Source organism: Sciurus carolinensis, chromosome 1 (assembly GCF_902686445.1).
Source record: "Sciurus carolinensis chromosome 1, mSciCar1.2, whole genome shotgun sequence".
NCBI lineage: Eukaryota > Metazoa > Chordata > Mammalia > Rodentia > Sciuridae > Sciurus > Sciurus carolinensis.
Genome location: NC_062213.1, coordinates 66,340,855 through 66,356,175, shown reverse-complemented (window position 1 = coordinate 66,356,175; position 15,321 = coordinate 66,340,855). Strand labels below are relative to the sequence as shown.

The 15,321-nt window shown below is 37.4% G+C and overlaps 1 protein-coding gene across 1 annotated transcript in view; it reads left to right on the top strand.

The window, feature by feature from the left end:
- Window positions 1-15,321, top strand: part of C1H8orf34 (chromosome 1 C8orf34 homolog) — a 394,456-nt gene that overhangs the window by 119,768 nt on the left and 259,367 nt on the right. Inside the window, 1 exon segment of the mRNA XM_047524576.1 lies at window positions 9,150-9,178. Coding sequence (XP_047380532.1) covers window positions 9,150-9,178 — 29 coding nt within the window.

The window sequence follows — 15,321 nt, the reverse complement described above, 5'->3', positions numbered from 1 at the left end:
TAAACTCAAGATATTTAAGAGGCTTACACCTTCCTATTCAACATGACCTTTCTTCCTCATCCTATGTCTTAGGTGATAGTACCAGAGCTTACCAATTCATCCGAACTGAAAACCTTTTAGATATCCCTCTCTGTCCTTTTTTGGTGGGTGGTGGTACCAGGGATTGAACTCAGGGGCACTCAACCACTGAGCCAGCCATTTTTTGTATTTTATTTAGAGACAGGGTCTCACTGAGGTGCTTAGTGCCTTACTGTTGCTGAGGCTGGCTTTGAATTTGTGATCCTCCTGCCTCAGCCTCCTGAGTTACTGGGATTATAGGCGTGCACCACCGTGCCTGGCCTCCCTCTCTCTTTTATTGTTCACAATAATTAGTTACCAAACCTTGGTTGGAAACTAGTCAAGGTCTCTGAAATCTGTCTTGGATCTGATTCTTTTCTGTACTTCATGGGTATCCTCTAACTGAACATTTCTGACCAGATCATTGTTCCATCATCATTTAATATGTTCCATTCCATTTCAAGAAAAAAAACAGGTATATTTTCTGATTTAGTTCATGACTGATTGAATTGTCATAAACTTTTGCTAGGGGAATTTCATGGCCAAAAACCTCTGTGACCTATTACAATGTAAATATTTTCTCACTCAGGCAAGAGCTTGATGTGGTGTTCCAGGGATGCAGACTGTGTTCATCCTGTTGTTATGCCATCTTCAACACATGCCTTTCAAGGTTGCTGTAGATGATGGTGGAGCATGTTAGAAGAGGTTTCTAATGCCTAGGCATGGAAGTGGTGTGCATAATGCCTGCCAAAATTCTATAGCCATCTGCAGAATCGGTAGCCTAGCTTGTGTGCCCAGGAGAGGCACGGAAATGGTTTAGAAATGAATAACCAGTCTTGCCCACTCTCAAATTGGTTTTGCTATTTCTCTCGTAAACTCGGACTGCAGGTGTACTTGATCTAAAGTGAAAACCTGACACTTTTTTTCAGGTATTCAATGGCTCTTTTTAAAACCTCAGAGGAAGTGCTCCGTGATCTAGACCTTTATCAGATCTCTTATGTTGTCTCCTGTGTGTCTTATGCAGCATGCTCACTTGATGTTCCTCCTTGTCATGTTGTTGTTTCATGTGTTGGTTTCTGCCTTTCCCACACCCTGAAATCTCACCTGACTTCCTTCCACTTCTTCCCTTCCTGAAAAGCTGAATCTACTCTTCTCTTTAGTCTCAGATCAAATATGTCCTCCAAGATGATCTCCCTGTAGCTGTTCTTCTCTGGGCTGGGTTTGCTGTCCCTCTTTTTGACCTTCTGTACATTTCTGTGAACACACGTCTCTGTCTCCTCTTGGGACTTCGAGGTTCCTGAGGGCAGGGTCACTCTGCTCTTAAATTCCCCAGGACTTGGAGGACCAGAAGTAGGAAATTAGCCCTGAAGTCAGTCATGGTTTGCTGGTGAGTGCTACCTCTGTTTTCATTTCTTCCTGATCCATTCTCTGGGAACCCTTCCTCCCTTTACCCTTCTTTGCTTCTGACCTGCCTTCTTTTTCTCTAAGTATGAGCTTTTGGTATAAGATTATATGAGTTTGGGTGTTTGTAGATTTTATTTGCTAAGATCTTTGACTTTATGGTTTATATACTGGAGGTATTATGCTTATAAATAAGTAGATAGCTAAGGAAATAGGTAAACAAACTAAAAGCAAAAGAGCATCAGTTTCCTATTTTGTAAAATCTGTCCTCAAAACTTATTTGCTTAGTGGGATGCTGCTCCCAGGGTGGCAGCTTCGTGTTTTCTACGCCTTGTCCTTTTGCTGCCTCCAGAAGCTTTCTCCGAAGTGAGGCAGTGGTAGGATGAATATCTTCTAGATGTTGATCTACACGTTGCTTTCCTGTGAAAACACTGACCACAGCTTTTACAGGGAAACATGCCCAGCTGTTGAGGGAACAGGGGACAGGTATTTATGCTGCATTACTGGTAATTGCTCTCTGAACTCAGCCAAGACAAAAATATCAAAGGACTTCTGTAGTCAGTCAGTCCTGAGCATACCACAGAGTTTTCTCTGACTTCATGGTGTGAGGAGCTAGAGAATAACAACCTACCAAGAAAAAACAAAACAAAACAAAACAAAAAAACAACGAAGGCAGAGACAGATTATGTGCTATTGTTTGTTAATTCATCCCCACATTGACTTGATGTGTCTGGACCCAGACCTCAAGGGGAGATAGGTGTGAAAAGCATAATGTCAAAGTCATGTTACAAGTACTTGAAGACATTTGTGAGAGAGCAGGAGACCCTTCAACAAGGGAACTTCGGGACAACCAGATAGAGAACACTTCAGAACCATGTCTAGAAGGATCAAACGTAAGGAAATGTAAAAGGAGAGAAGTGTGTTGTGGGGAAGGATACTCTTGGCAGAGAGAGAAACATATGTGTAAGAAGGTATTTCAAAGAAAGAGGAAATTTTTGTACTTCTGGTTCATAAGGGATCAAGCCAGTTAATAGTGGTGAAGCTGGATGTCTGGGAAGAGGGGAGTCAGAGGACAGGGAGAATCCTTTCAGTGAGAGTCTTGGAACAGTCAGCTTTGTGTTTTACAACAATCCATCACTCTGGGGGCAACTACGGGGAGAGTTGCTATGGTCTGTGCCTCAAGGCTAGGACAGACCGGAAGAAAGCCTGAAACAAAGTGGTAGCCATAGGATGGAAAGGAAGAGTGGGTTAACAAAAACAGACGATTCTGTGACTAAGACTTAATTGACTGATATGAAAAAAGGGTGAAAATAGAGATTAGAATGTGTTCAGCTTTTTGAGTCTGTTTTTGCTTATAATCAAGATGACTGGGTACCTCCTCCACCTCACGAAAGAAATCAAGGGGGTTTGAGGGTTGGAGGAGTGTTATGCTTCAAAGTCCAGTTTTAATACTCTGGTGCATCTGAATGGAGTGACCACTGTCTTCTGTTCCCAGCAATCACTGCATGTAGGAGACAGCCATGTGGGGCAGAGGTTTGGTTAGGGTTATAGATGTGGGAGTCTTCAGTGCATAGGTAAGGCACACACAAAATCAACTTTGGAGAGTATGTGTAAAAAGGGATCTGACTGAGGAAACTGAAAAGAAATTTTCATAAAAGTGGGATGAAAACCAAGATAGAAAATCATAGTATTCAAAGTGGCAGATAAATTCTTTAAGAAAAAGATGGAAACATGCATTGTGTATGCAGCTGTCTCCAAGCTGTGCCTCTGTTGTTTACTGCAGAGGGATTCTAATTTTTGAAAAGTTGGAAAGTAAGCCACTTTCCCTAGAGAAGTGGATAAATCATTGTCCATGCCCACAGTGATACACTATATAGTCATTAAAAATGATGTAGAAAATATTTATTATTAAAAAACATAGTAAGAATTGCTTTTATATGTGTGTATATATGTATATATATATATATTATATGTATCAAAAGCACATAACAAAATGTTAGGTGTTTTTTTCAATTTCACTTTATATGTATGCATACACAGCACGTGAGATTTGTCTGTATGCCTATATGTGCATATGATATTATTTACAGGTTGTTTTCACTAGTTGTCTGTGAGTGAAGATTCATTTTTCTTTTTCCTTCTTATATGTTCACTTTTTTTCTGTAATAAATATGAATTTGATAATTGGAAACATAAAAGGCGTGGTTTGGATTGACAGTCTTGAGCTGCAGGGTTACTTGTTTAAGCATAGTTTTCAGAGAGGGTGACAGCAGAAGCCAGCATGTAGTGCACTGGAAAGGAAGTGGGGAAGACGGGGGAGGAGCACAGGTTCTCCTGGAAAGTCTTCATGAAAAGGCCGGTGTGAAAGGGCGCAGTTATTAGTGGGAAAAGACAAGGGGTGCTCGCTGGGAGATTTTGGCCATTTGGGTTTAGTTTCCTTTAGTGTGTAGCATGTGTGTGTATGTGAAGGAGAGAGAACGTATGTGGGTTTGTGTGTCTGTGTAATGGTTTTTCAGGTGATAAGAGGAAACCAAAAGAAAGAACTCACAGATGCAGGAGAGAAAGAAAGATAATAGATGGAGCAAATACTAGAGAAGATAGATGGAGATAGAACCAAGAAAACTAGACTTCCTAAGAGAAATAAGATTTTGTTCTTTGAGGTGGGAGGCAACAACATCAGTGGTTCTTTGAGGGGAAGGATGAGTAAGGAAGTCCAGGGAGTTCAAATATGATCTTTCAAAATTTTCAGGGTAAGTTGAGATCCTTTACAGTAAGCAAGAGGGGGAGGTAGGAAGAAGAGCCTGGTGAAAACTAACAAGGTTTGGTACTGTCCTTGAAGAAATGCACATGCATGAGCCAGTTCATCAAGGATTAAAATTGGCATATGATTCTAGAGTGGGGGTTAGCAAACTCTGGCCCATGAACCAAACGTAGCTCGTGGCCAGTTTTCTGACCCATGTTCTAAGCATGGTTCTTAAATAGTGACAAAAGGAAAATAAGAATATGTCACATGAATATGACAGACCATAGGTAGCTCATAAAACCTTAAATACTTATTATTTAGTTGTCTGTAGAAAATTTTGCTTACTTTTGTATAAGAGTAACCAACTGAGGATAGAATCCCTCAATTCCTAGTAGGAATTCCCTTTTCTCTAAGACCAATTAGCAGCCTGTCTAAAGAGTGTTTAATGGACAGATGACCTGGCCAAGGGTAGATCGCTCATCCATTTGTTGATATGATTGTTACTTCCACAGGTTTTTGCTTTAACATTATTCATTGTACTCAGTGGTATAATCTAACTCCGAAAAATAGGCCTTGATTGTAGTATTTGGCAATTTCCGTGGTGTAAATATTCCCATTATAACTAATTTAAGCTATCAATATGACATCACTGAATGACACATTGAAAGGGAGGTGTGGCATTGCTTCTCAAACCAGTGTGGGCCAACTCCAGCATAAAACCAGTATTTCCATGTTACACAGTTACACACTCTGTTTCTCTATGTGTGTGTTCTTTCACAATGGGAAAAAGCCTTTTTTAAAGAGGAAGAATTGGGGGAGTCTAAGTGTCTACATTATACTATCATTGAGTTTCTCCCAGTTGGGAAATAGATTTTAGAGCAGTAGTTAGTAGAGTTTCATATTACATGAATTTTATGTCCTACTTTCATGAAATGAATTACACTGACTAAAGTCCATTTCCTGTAGCTGCAGCCTGTTTCTAATTCAAGGGGTAAGCTGATGCCTGGAAAGATGGAAGTCTTGATAAAAACATACAGCTCTTGCTTTCTTGGTAGTTGAACATAGTTCAACTCTGGGGATGCATGGAAGGTGTTTTGGAATAAATTCCTGATACCTCTGAACCACTCAGGAGATTAGAATAAATAGGAAGTCCCAGAAAGGAAAGCACACAAATGGAAGATATCGTGATAGGTTTCCAAACAGAGGAGTCAGGAAATGTGCCTTTGCAGTGCCTGTGGGTGTGGTGCCTTTTCATTTAGAAGAGAAGCTGACTTCCTGAGAGAACTCATTTCCCCCATTTCTTCCAGGCAGCTCATTCCTGTAGTTGGGTGCCGTCACTACTCTAAGCCACGCCTCCTTCACTGCTCTGATGGGACATTTCCTTTGAGCTCTCAGCTTGACTTTTAGACCACATGTTCCCTCTTTATCAAGTGTCCCACACTTAAATCCTGGACTTATTTTCTTATATTTCATAGCAAGCCACTGTATTTTCTCTTGCATATTTTCTCTTCACTACGTACAACCAATCTCTAGAAACCTTAAAAATCTTGGGACTGGGATTGTGGCTCAGTAGTAGAGCACTTGCCTAGCATGTGTGAGGCACTGGGTTCGATCCTCAGCACCACATAAATAAATAAATAAATAGATAAATAAATAAATAAAGGTATGTGACCATCTACAACTAAAAATATTTAAAAAAATAATCTCAATGTATCCAGGCTCAGTGGCACATGCCTCTAATCCCAATGGCTCAGGAGGCTGAGGCAGGAGGATTGCAGGTTCAAAGCCAACCCCTGCAGCTGAGTGAGACCCTAAAAAAAAAAAAAAAAAAAAAAAATGGGTTGGTTGTGTGGCTCAGTGGTTAAGCACCCCTGGGTTCAATGCCTGGTACCAAAAAAAAAAAACCTCAGTGTAAGATATGATCACTTCAAGAGTTAATGAAATAACTAAAAATTAGTAAGTTTTTCTTAGGAAATGACTGTGGATATTCTGCTAAATCCTAGAATGAATATCCCGGCCACTCTATGTAAATGGTTCCCATTAGAGCTTCATGCTTCTGTGAAATGTTGTATTAAAACTCTTCCAACTACTTTTAATGAGTGTATGCTTTGATTAAAAATGAAATGAAAAAGTGAAAAATATCCAAGGCAGTTTGACATCAATAATATGCAGCTGAAAGAATTATATATAGTAGAATGAAGATTTATTTGAATACTATCTGAGGCAAAGTCATCAAAATATGTAAATATTAAGAAAATACGATAATAGATATCTGAACAAAATGTGGTCAGACCAAACACTTGGAATAATTAGAGGCATAATTCTTTCTCCAAACCAAATTTTCCAGTTAGCTAGTTTGGGTTTTATTGTGAGGCACATCATTTCTTATACTGAAATATATCTTCAGAACAGCATTTCCCTCCATCTCCATTCCCCACTGCTGAAAAATTTCAGCACTGAAAAACAGCTCATGATGCTTGGTAAAATTGAGAGAGCTAGTACTATGTGACACAGTTTGACTACTCACTTTTTTTTTTTTTAATTACTTGCCAGTTCTTGGCTGTATTCTAAGTGATATATTGCTGCTATCTTTGTGAATAATGGATTCATAAATCTGAGGTGAAAAAGAAATTTAAAGATCAGCTGATAGCTTTCTAAAAATTGGATGAGAACACTCATTTTTGTCAGGTTCAAGGGCATTAGTGCAGCAAGTTTAAAAAAGAAAATCAAGAGCATTTCAAAAATCCCAGACAATTGAACAATGGTTTATTTAATTCCAGATAGCTAAGCTTTATGACTTTGAGAAGGAGAATTTTATTTAATATCATCTACTTTCTCTCTAAAATAGATTTCCTTCAAATATTTATATTTAAATAAGACATTCAGTCTTATTCTTGATTCCTGTTGGAAAGGAATATTTTCATAGAATTATACTAGATGTTAATATAAGCATATGAAATATATATTCTTCTTTTATAAACTGGAATAATGTATTTTAAATCATCTGTAGTCTGTGACATAAACCATTTGGAATGTCTAAGTTCTTACATTTTCTTGAAATCTGAGTTATTAACAATGACCATTTATAATTCTCTGCATTTTTTAGACCCAAACATTTATAGATATGCAACTTATGTTATGACTTTAGAAATGTTTATTTTTGCCCAGAAAGCTCTGGGGTCTTTTGTATTTTATGGCTCCTCCTCCCTGAATGTGGTATCTTCATATCTGAGTTCTCTCCCACTGCCCATACACCCGCGATAGGACCCAGGTTGGGTGCTAGCCTTCCATGAAGTCTTTTCTCCTTGAATTTCTTGAAGAAGCTGCCTTCATGATTCCTTGAAAAATGTTAAGCTTAGGTCAATGCAGTCCCTGAATTGGGAACTAGACTCTCTTTTAGTGTAGTGACACATTAAAAAAAATCTTAATTCCCAGTAACTTGTACCAAAAAAGAATTTCACAGATTATTGCTATGAAAAATGCTCTCAAATATCTAGATATATCTATAAGGGGAAGAATGGTGCCATTTTTTAAGATGAAGTAGAAGATTTTTTTTTCTGCTCTGTGTGAATCACTACCTTACTAGTGTTCTAGGAACAGGCAAAGCGTCCTCTGCATCCTCTGCAGAGATTCCACAGGTGTCTAAGCAGGGTAGAGGTCTGAACTCTAAAATGGCTCTTTACTCATGTTTGTTTTCTCAAGGTGATTTTCAGGCTTTCTTTTCCAACTCAGCTCATTCTTTCTTACTTTTCATGGTCAAATTAATTTCAGCTTCAAATTCTGTCATTTTCTTTTTGTTCTCTTGGATTGCAAACCTGAGACCTTTCCTTGTCTCCTGACCCATGCCCCACTGGAGTTTGACCAGCTCTCGCTGCTTGCTATCCTAAACCTGAGGACTGGTCACGTCTGCTCCAGTGCCCAGACACACTATTCAGCCCTGGGCAAACAATTGTTCAAAACAAAAAAAGCAAAACAACAAAAAGAAAGTGAGTTGGAAGGAGGATGTCTTTAGTCTGACATGTTGAGACTGAAATGCCTGCAGGAATTCAGCAACTATCTCAGGAAGAAGCCTGTGCTGGCAATGAAGATTTGAGGGACCTCACCATGTAGAGAAGTAAGCATGTTGAGTGTTGGTTAGATTACTAGGATGAAGTGCATTAAAGGACAAAAAGACATCTTGGTGCAGAGTACTTGGTATTTTAGGAAAGAATCCCCCCTGCTCAAAAAAGAGAACCCTTATAATGTAAGAGACAATGACAGAAAAGAGGGCAGCATTTCAAGAAAGAAAATGGGGTTAATAGAGTCTGTTAACCCAGATAAATAAGGACTAACAGTCTTTACTGACTGAATAATTTTGGAGGAATGATAAAGATAGAAATCAGACTAACAAGCGGGAGGTGTATGCGCAGGATGAGAAAGAGAACTCGTGAGGACAAATCATTTATTCATTGGCTCAAGAAGTTGTCAATCTAAGGACCTTAAATTTTCTATAGTGTTTCCTCGTAAGAAAAATAAGGAAATTAAAATTTATAATCTCCAACTACCATTCTACCTTGATACGTACTGCATCATCTTAAAAGTCTAAATCAATTCTAAAGGAACAAAATTATAACACACCAAGTTGTACTTGATTGTCATCCTAATGTAAAGGTGTCTCTGCAGTTGTTTACTCTGCCTCTGCCAACCTGTAAGAGATGGGTATTTGTTTGCTGTCCTTTCGTAGCTTGCCCTGTCTCTGCATTCATGACTGTCATAGTTCACTTCAATCCCTAATTTGTTTCCATTAGTGGAAAGGAAATGCTGCATCATTTTGAAGAACAAATGAAAAGAAAACATGAGAATGGGAAATGTACTAGTTTTACAGATGAACTTTTGTTTTTGCTTTTAATGTTGGGTTATTGAAGATTGCTTCTAAAATTTTTTTCTGTAACTCTCTTTTGAATCCCAGGTATTGCAATTTCAGATGAACTCGATAAGGTAAGTTGAACTCCATCCCTAATGCAAAGAGAATGTGTAATTTATGTTTTAATTCACTGTCCAAATTAAGGTTAAAACCTAAAAATGTCAAAACATAATTTAAGTGTTAACAGTTTAAAACTTTCAAAGTTGTGTAGATTATCTTATGCATTAAATATGTTTTACCCATTCTTTGGAGTCAAGGCCTTTGAAATTTGGTTATAGAGAACAGAACCACTAGGTAGCTGCATTATAAATGAAAACTAGCAACATTCTATTATGTAGATTGTTTGGGGTTTGGCTGTATCTAAATTATGATGATGGTGATGCAGACACTTGTAATTTTCTACTGGTACCATTTGGAAAACTTAGTTGTTAAGTTTGGTCCCTTGTTTTGGTTTTCCAATATGCCAGGAGAATATGAAGATCTGAACTGTGGTAGTTGTGAAGTTGGTGGGAAGAGGTATGGTTAGGAATGTTATAACAGCAGTGTCAGTAGCGCCACCAATGAGCTGTAGAAGAAATCGGTCAAAGATGATTCCTTGATCTGAGAAGATGAGCAATGAGGTGAACTGTAGTGCTGCTTGCCAAAACTGGAAAAATCTAGGGAAAGATCAAATTTGTCAAGTTGAGAATAACATCAAGAGTTCTCTTTAGGATCATTTATTTTGAGTTGTCTATTAAGTATGTTTGCGTGAGTCAATGCTTTATGAGAGAGATTTGATTCACTGGGTTCGAAGTTTTTGAATTTTTATTTTAGTCTCAGGACCCCTTTTATAAATTACAGAGGAAACCAAACAACTTTGAATTATGCCAGTTATATCCATCAATATTTGCCATGTTAGAAATTAAAACTCATAAAAATTTTACATTTATATAATTTTAAAAACAGTAGTGATTAAAACCATTACACTAACACAAATAACATACATTTATGAAAATGCTTTATTTCCCAAAGCAAAATAATTAGTGAGAAAGTAAAATTGTTCACATTTTTGAAAACGTCTTTAATGTCTGACTCTATTGAAAAATGTTGAATTTCCTTATCTGTTTGTGTATTAAATCTGTTATAATTTTTGGATGAAAAAAATCTTGCTTTAGCAATACAGTTAGAAAAGGGAGAAGCACTTAGAAATACTCATCATTAATATTTATTGACTATCAGTTCAGATATCTCTCTAAACAAAAAAAATATATTGAAATCTGGCTTGGTGCCTAGGTACATAGATTGAAAGACCATGATAGAAATTATTGTACAAAATTGGAATCCTATAAATTATGACACTTTAAAATAAGCTACAATATAAAAATTCTATTGTTTTAACAGAAACAAAGTTAGTATTCTATCTGAAATAGGAATATACCTATTGAATTGTGTACCAAGAAAATGCATTTCTGACTCACTAAAAAATGAATAAAATATATGGATATATGTTAATAATACTAATAATTCACTTCTAATGCCATGCGAAACTAGATCTTGATTATATAGAATAGCAGATGTGGTCTTTTGGCTTTCTCCAGCAATTCCTGCCCTGTTCTGTGTGTCCCTCATTGGTTTGCCCTGTTAGTGTCCTTTAGCCATGACCTTCTTTACAGTTTTTGGAGACTTAAGATTTCCATGTCTTGCATTTGTGGACTATGTTCATTTTAAGTTTTAGATATAATCATCATCACTTCTAAATTCATCTACTCTTCCCAATGTAGTCTGCAAAACCCTGACTGACTGATTCATAAAATATCTTGTGTGGTGTTGTTCCTCTTCTTGGTTCTCTTCTCCTTTTTTCCCTGTGTTCTGACTTGCAGTGGCACTGGTGTCTATACCATTTTGGTGAGAAAAAGAACCTTTATTGTTTATTCTTTAGCTGACATGGATGTAGCTTTCACCTGGTAAGTTTGAATACCCTGACGCTTGGTTAAGCCCCCTCCTCAGGACATATCCTTCCCCTCACACTCTCTTCTCAGCCTTAGGTCAGGGAGGTGTCCCTTTAATGAAATTGAAAAACAGTGCCAGTTTTCATTTACTCACATAATATTTCTATTTTTGAAAACTTTATGGAAATTCCTAAAATATATTGCACATTTATTTTCATTTTTATTGAGGAAGCTAAAAGTTGTCATAAATAACATTTTTATTGAAAAACATTTAGGTCAGTGCAAAAAAAAAAAAAAAAAAAGATCCTACTCTCACATTTGATTTTCAAGGGTGCCAGGGCCATGGCCACCATCCTTTGCTTGCCTGGAGAGGACCCTGGGCTGAGTGGGAGAACCTGTCCTATAGCACCCCCTGGTGACCAAGGAGCTCACAGTCCCGAATTTTCCTGAATAGGCAGAAGCGAAGCTCAGAGGGCTGCCAAGGAACAGCCAGTCAGAATGGTGTGCAGTTTGTGTTGGCCTGGCACCTGTGTTTTCAATGTAATAATAAAAGTAATTCCAGATCCTTTCTTTTAATCTTCCTGTAATGTTTTTGAGGGTTCATTAAAGATGCATTCTTCTTAACCTTTATAAAAGATTGCTCATTTATTCTCACATTACAATTCAACTGTCATTTTGTTGAAATCATTTTTTTTCTGTGACCTTTAAAGTTAGTTTACAAATTCTGATAAAAGTAATAAGAATTTTTAATTCTCCTTAAATGAAAAAAATAAACAGTAATGTTACAGTAAAGGCCTTTTTAAAATTGTGGGAACACTATCTTTTCTCTTTAGTCTTTTCATTTCCTTTGTTAGCCAGTGTTTCAGTTTTCCATGGTTTTGTAATAAATTAAAACTACAAAAATTTATTATCTTGCAGTTCTGTGGTTTAGAAGTTCAATATGAGTTTCTCTGAGGTAATATCAAGATGTTCCTTGGGGCTGCAGTCCTTCCTGAAGGTTCCGTTTCCCTGCTTTTTCCAATTCTGGAGGTTGTTCTCTTCTTTAGTGCCTGGTCCCCTTGCTACACCCTAAGAGCCAGCAGTGTCTCATCTCTCACTTCACATAGGAAAGGCTCTTTGCTTTTCTGGAATCATGTTAGGTTGGGACCACATGGCTAATCCAGATAATCTTCCGATCTCAAGGTCTTCAACTTTAATCATGTAAAGTTATTTTAGCTGTTACGTAATATATTTATTATCACTGCCATTATTTATTATCCTGTCATTTACTAGCTATGTGACCCACAGGTTTTAAGGATTAGCATGTGGACATTTTTGAGAAGTCATTATTCTGCCTATTCAGCCACTATCCAAGTTCACATGGTAGTACTCTTCATATATATGAGTATGAATATGTATTAATATATATAATTTACAATATACAATCAATATAGTTATCAATATATTATTATATTGATTTTACTTATATATATTTATATGTATAATATTCAGACTCCTGTAATTTGCCAGCCGAGTTCCCTGTTACTAAGGCATTGTGATCCATCCCTCAACTGCTGTGAATGTTGGGTGCTTATGAACTTGCTCTTCTCCTGAGAGTTGTCTCAATCCAGTGGGATTCATCCTGACCAGAGATACCTAAGTTGGTCCTCAGCCCATGACTGACTGGTCACTGAGCTGTTGTCTAGGTTCCAAAGTTCCCTATGGGATCTGTTTGAAAGGAGCCTTAAGCCAAAGCACATCATTGTCTAGCTTTTTTGTCTTCTGCTTCCTTCATGTTTTAGTCAGGTGTTCTGCTGCTGTGACTAAAAGATCTGACCAGGACCATTTTAAAAGAGGAAAAGTTTATATGAGGGCTCACAGTTTCAGAGGTATTATTAGTTCATAGAAGACCGTCTCCTTTCCTTGGAGCTTGAGGTGAGGCTGAACATCTTGAAGGCGGAGTGTGGCAGAGGGAAGAAGCTGCTGTCATCAGGAAGCAGAGAGAGAGACTCCACTTGCCAGATACAAATATATACCCCATAGCCACGCCCCAATTCCCACCTCTTCTAGCCACACCCTAACATTTCAATTAATCCCATCAGGGATTGGCTCAATGATTAGTTAAGACTCTCAAAACCCAATCATTTCTCCTCTGAACCTTTCTGCATTGTCTCACTCGTGAGTTTTTGGGGGACACCTCACATCCAAACCATAACACTTCACTTTATCAAAGGTTTCACTTGAGAGAACCCCTCAATAAATCACTTTCTCAGTCTCTGATTCTAGGAAACCCTAAGATGAAGTACCAAAGGAACCTTCCTAAAGCAGAATCCTATGAAAATTTTTCCCAGACTCCTTGCTACCTGCCAAATGAAGTACAGATTTGATACACTAGAATTAAGTCTTCATCTGTGCTCACATCTATATTTTAGATTTTATTTCCCTTTTCTTCTCTATTTAGACTCTGCACTGAACCTAATACCGTACTGTACTCTGTGTAATATTTAGGTGTTTTCATAACTATTTAAATGACAGTAATTTCCCACTATAAAATAATTGAGGTAGATAGCTAGACTATCCCAAATATGAAACATTTCAAAGTAGTATATGGGGAAATCATTTCAAAAGGAAAAAAACATAGGGAAAAATAAATCTCCTGCACAAAATGCAGGTTTGAGGTTCTGTAGCGTTGTTGCAGTTCTGCCATGATTAAATTTTGTTGTTGTTCTTTTTATTTTTTATTTTTACTGTACTGGAACTCAAACCCAGGCCTCATGCATGCTAGACAAGCAGTCTACCTTGGAATGTACATTCCAAGCACACAGTTGAACTTTTTGTCAGTGTCATTACCATCCATAGGATCACAGCAAACCAGTTGTTCATGGGGAAACTAATCATTCCTTCTACTGAATTGTGAGAAAATTGTCTTCCATTTATCCTTTTGGAGCAGATGCTGTAATCAACAATGTTCTTGAAAATATTCTTATACTTCAGTGCATCAAAGGATACTATCCACAGAATAAAAAGGCAACTCATGGAACAGGACAAACATTCACAAGTCATATATCTGATAAAAGGCTACTATCTAGAATCTTTAACACACCTCTGTAACTCAACAACACAAAACAAATAACCTGATTAAATGAGCAAAAAGGACTTGAAAAAATGAGCAAAAAGGACTACAAAGATGATATACAAATGGCCAACAAATAAATGAAAAGATGCTCAGTATCACTGACCATTAGAAAAATCTAAATCAAAACCATAATGAGATTCTGTCTCATATTCATTAGGATGGCTACTATAGGAAAAAAAAAATCAACACTAGAAACTAGTAAGTGTTGGTAAGGATGTGGAGAAATTGGGAACTTTGTGCATTGTTGTTGGAAATAAAAAATGGCACAGCCACTGTGGAAAACAGTATGGCAGTTCTTCAAACAACTAAAACTAGAGTTACCATATGCCGTGGTTTTAATGTTTATTTCCCTCCACAATTCATGTTAGAACTTAATCTCCAATGTAATAATATTAAGAACTGAATCTACATAAATACAGTAGGTCATGAGGCACTTCCCTCCGGAACAGGATTAGTTTCTTTATAAAAGAGCTTTGGGGAGCCTGTTTGGTTCTTCCACTCCCCCTGTGCCATATGAGGACACGAGTGTTCATCTTCTCCATGTGAGCAGCAAGAAAGCTCCATTGTAGAAGCAGAGAAGGTGTATTTTCCAGACCCTGAATCTTCTGGCACCTTGATCTTGGACTTCCCAGACTCCAGAACTGTGAGAATTTAATTTCTATTAGTATATTACGCAGTCTAAGCTGTTGTACTGTACTAGGAGGCATGGACTAAGATTTCATTGACAGTAGGGTTTCTAACAGGTACTTGAATATTCATGTTCATAGCAGCATTGACCACAGTAGGTAAGAGGCGAAAGTAACTCCAAAGTTCATTGAAAGATGAAGTAATTAGAAAAATATGGTGAACACATACAATGGAATATTATCCAGTCTTCAAAAGAAGGAAATATTGTCACATGTACAACTTGTGTGAACCTTGAGGACCTGTTACATGAATAAACCAGTCATAAACAAACCAGTCATAGACAAATATATGATTCCACTTATATGAGGTATTTAAATAGTCACATTTATAGAAGCAGAAACAGAATGGTAGTTGTAAAGGGCTGGGTATAGGGATAATGGGGAGTAGTTGTTTAATGAGTATAGAATTTGTTTTGAAAGATGAAAGATGTCTGCTCAACATTGGTATGCCCAGAGACTGAACAATAATGTGAATATATTTAACACAC